This window comes from Sminthopsis crassicaudata, chromosome 4 (assembly GCF_048593235.1).
Source record: "Sminthopsis crassicaudata isolate SCR6 chromosome 4, ASM4859323v1, whole genome shotgun sequence".
Classification (NCBI taxonomy): Eukaryota; Metazoa; Chordata; class Mammalia; order Dasyuromorphia; family Dasyuridae; genus Sminthopsis; species Sminthopsis crassicaudata.
This window is the reverse complement of record NC_133620.1, coordinates 446,574,574-446,578,680: the sequence shown is the minus strand read 5'-3', so window position 1 is coordinate 446,578,680 and position 4,107 is coordinate 446,574,574. Positions and strand designations below refer to the sequence as shown.

Sequence of the window (4,107 nt, the reverse complement as noted above, 5' to 3'; positions counted from 1 at the left end):
AATTTGGAACACAAAATTTTTTAAATGAATGTTAAAAAGTGTCTCTACATATAATTGAGAAATAATAAAATACTAAATAATTTTTTTAAAAAAAGAAAGAAAATGTCCTGGGTGAAAGGTTAGATGTGATGGGAGGATGAGTGTGATCTGTGACTGCTTAGATATTGGGGGGCTTTGCGGGTATGCAGTTGCTTCCTTACCAATATCAATTACCAGTTAGGTCAGCATAGCTTCAGGGTGATTCTTCCAAAGCTAAGTGAAATAATATGCCTTAGAGCAGGGACTCTGAAGGTCCACAGTTCTAGAAAGGGCAGCTGCTAATCAGATGATAAAATGATGTCTATGTTTACCCATTGGACAAGGAAGAAACATTTCCCTAGTCCCTCTCTCACCATTGTTCCTCACCTTTCCCCCCAGGTTGCCCAGAAGAATCAGTCTTCTTTACTGCTCCCTTTCTCTCCAGTTTTGACTTGGTGCTAAAATTTTCAGGTACCATTCTGGTAAGCCCTCAGAACACTCCTATCTCTATCCAGTGCAGGCGAGGGAGAGTCAGGTTGGGAACTGTTAGCAAGTTTTCACATGAAAGAAAAGGTATTGACAAGCTAGAGCTAATCTAGAATAGGGTGAGAACAGGAGAGAATGGGAGATGCTCCTTGCAAGAACCAATTGGAGAAAGTGGAAATATTAATCTAAGATAAGAGACGACTTGCCCAGAATAGAGAATCATAAGTTATCTTCTTAACCATAAAGAGTTGGGATTTCAAAGAAAATAGATTTGGGCTGTTAGTCATAGGCTTAGAGGAGCCAAGAACGTAAATGAATGAAAATAATAGGGAAGCAGATTTTATATAGGGAATGGCTTCTTAGGAAGGAGAACTTACTTAGTTTGCACTAAAATGAAAATTTTTCCAACTAAGTCTTTCCTCCTCTAGGATCTGCTATCCCCTCAAACTCTCACATTAGCACCCTCTCAACCTGGGGACTCTAGCATTTTAATATATACACAAAAACACAACTGAAAGTTTTATAAACAAAATATATTTGTCCATGGAAATTCAATAGTTGTAGTGTATTATTGTTTTCCATAATAACATTCATTATCAGTACCTTAGGTTAAGGATGTGACTTCCCTGTAAAAGGCTCAAACACCTTTCACATGGATTTTCAATACAATTTTCTTAATGAAGAGGGAGCAAAGGGAATGAAACCTCATACATTTTAGAGATAAGAAGTTAAGGTACAGAGGTAAATTGCTGACCCAAGAGTAAGTTACAAAAATAATATTAATGATGAGTAAGGTACAAATTCTTGTGACATATAAAGTTAAACAACAATAATTTAAATAAGACAAAATATTTAAATTATAACAAAATGTTACACAGTGTTCTAGGAAGTAGGAGGGAAATAAATTATTCTTCTATCCTGGTTGGGTCTCCAGCAGGCAGTGGCAAGAGGAAGTAGCAGTAGTCTTCATGGACGCTGGGTCTTTGCTTTCTTGCTGTCTATTAGCTTCATAATATGTTGGACCCACTGGTCCTTTGGATTAGCACAGATATTGAGGCCTTGTTTTGTGATAAAGCTATGGAAGAAATATTCTTTGGTGAGTGGCTTTATGTATTCATCCCAGATGAGTGAATTATCCTATCCCAGTCCTGCTCTCTCCCCCTATTCTGGTCCCTGAATTCTAAAAACTAGAATTCTAGAAACTGGGGATTAGAGAAGAAAATTCAATGAAAACTATTCTCAAGAGCCATTTGCTGCTCCCTCCCCCAATCCTGGCCTAGGAGGAATTGTCCTGATTCTTGGAATGTCCTGCTCAAATACAATTATGATAATGAACAAGTTAAGAAAGGATTATAAATGGCAACTAAAAATTTAAATACAGAGGCTTTATCCTCCATTGGACTTTATGGAAAGGACCCTCTTTCTACCTACCTCTACCTGCTTCTTCATCATTAAGTTCCGGTTTTAGCTTTACTATGGTTGGGATACGAGTAGTGTACACTAACTCTGCCTTGTTTAGTATAAAGCTACATCCAAGAACCCAAGTTGTATTTTCTGTTTTCCTACATTTGAAGTCAACTGCATCCCTCTGTTGCTTCTTTACCCATATGGTAGAGCAGAATTTGGAAGAGATCTCAGAGAGAGATCATCTGGTTCACCATTTTACAGAAAAAAAACTTTTAGAAAAGGCCAATGGATTAGAGTCAAGAATCCTGCATTCTGGTACCAAGTTTAACATTAATTTTGTGTGTGACCAATCACTTCTCTTCTCTAGGTCTTCATTTTTCTTAATAGAAAAAAAAAGTGAGCTGTACTAGACATTTGGCTTCTAACAGTCCATCCTATTCTTGATTCTATGGTTCTTATTTTCTCCTACAAATTTGAATAATAATATTATTTGATACTACCTATTCTTGATGGTCCTATTTTTTATCAATAGTATTGTCAGTTCCCTGACAAGGAAACTACTTCTTTTGTTTGATCACAGAATGTCCTGAACTTGCCATATTACCACTCCAAGTTCTTCTGCGAAATCTTACTTATATCCCTTATCCCTGAGATGAATAGCTAATGTAATATAGGGGACAAGGGGGCAATGCATGATTAACTTACATCACAGCTTCCTTGACACATCTGCTGCTAGTGACACTATAGCTCCTCACCAACTTTGAAGGGATCGTTCTACTGGTGAAGCTGAAGCAACAGGTTGGAGCATCAGGGCCATCTGAAAGAAGCCCAAGAAATAACAGATTAGAATGTTTGTGTTTTTTTTTTTAATATAAGTATTTTAAGAAATGGAAGGAGAAAAAAGGAAGATATGGAGAATAAATACTTTTCAGCTACAATTTCAGGCATCCTTTTTATCCCCAAACTACTATGTATCCCAAGCTAAGAGTAGGAGTATTATAGGTGAGCACAATAATAAGTCACTTAAACCCTTTTCTTCAGTTTTCTCACCAATGAAATAGGGAAGCATCATATGAACAGCATCCTATTCCAACCTAATAAGGTTCTAAAATGTAACTAGGAAGAATTAATCACTAAAAGTATTCAAGGTGAATTAAACTCTAGGATTGTTAAAGGGCTATCTTCTCTTTTGCATCTACAAGCAAACAGATGCCAGATGACAGAACATCATTGTGACCTTCCTATCCTCTATGGGATTATCTATTGGAAGATCAAAAAAGGCCAATATTTTATCCAATACAACAGCAAACTCATTAATAAGTTAAAGTCCTAGGTCTCTAAGCAGATCAGAGAAGGCCAATTTTAGCTAATACAATATTAAACTCATTATTAAGTTAAAGTCCTGGATCTCTAAGCAAAATTTGACAAAGGAACCATTTGTTGAGCTCCCAAAAAATCTTTACCACAGATGAGAAATTTCTCCACCAATGAGTTACCAATTATTAGAGCTGTTGCTGAGACAATAACCATATCAAGGAATCTATTCTTGAGAAAGACATTGAAAGTATGGAGTGACAGAAAGTACTCTAGGAACCATGGGTTCTGTAAAATGACTACTATATGTATCTAAAATCACCCAAATTAGAAAATTAATTCTATGCAATCTTGGATAAGAGAGATTGAAGGACTGAGAACACTTACCAGGTGAGGCACGAACTTGACAGCAGAAAGCTGCAGCAATGAGGACAAGGGTCAGAATACTTATGGAGACCTTCATGGTGCTGTCAGTGAGGAGGTAGGTTTGAGATGTAGGTTCAACAGCTTCCAATTGTCCCTTGACCTCACTGAATTCCTGGCTGTCTTCTCCTCCCTTTTATTGGGAGAGAAAAGGGATTGAGGGGAAGGAGATGCCCCCTCCCTGGGAGACGTCATAAGGTAAGAATGGTAAGGAAATTCCTAAATCTGCTGAGCACACAGCTGGTCTCTGAAGTTTGCCAGGAAATGAAAGAGGGAAGTTGTGGTCTCTGCCTACCCAATTTCCACATAGCTACTGAAGCAGAAAGGCAATGAGGAGAATAGCCATGGAGGAGTTGACCACAGGAAGTGAGTTTCTTGGGCCTGGCTTTCTCTGAAAATTTTTTAAAAAGAAAAAAAGAAATCTTACTCAGAAAAGGAAGGAAGTATGTTAACTAAGTT

General features: G+C 37.4%; 1 protein-coding gene across 1 annotated transcript; it reads right to left on the bottom strand.

Annotated features, from left to right (window-relative positions):
- Positions 1 to 1,018: 1,018 nt before the first annotated feature.
- On the bottom strand, positions 1,019 to 3,770 carry LOC141541449 (C-C motif chemokine 5-like). Its single transcript, XM_074265559.1, has 3 exons — positions 3,613 to 3,770; positions 2,617 to 2,728; positions 1,019 to 1,579 (listed from the first exon to the last, which is right to left on the bottom strand). The coding sequence occupies exons 1-3, from the start codon at positions 3,686 to 3,688 to the stop codon at positions 1,471 to 1,473; spliced, it is 297 nt and encodes a 98-aa protein (XP_074121660.1). The 5' UTR covers positions 3,689 to 3,770; the 3' UTR covers positions 1,019 to 1,470.
- Positions 3,771 to 4,107: the final 337 nt, after the last annotated feature.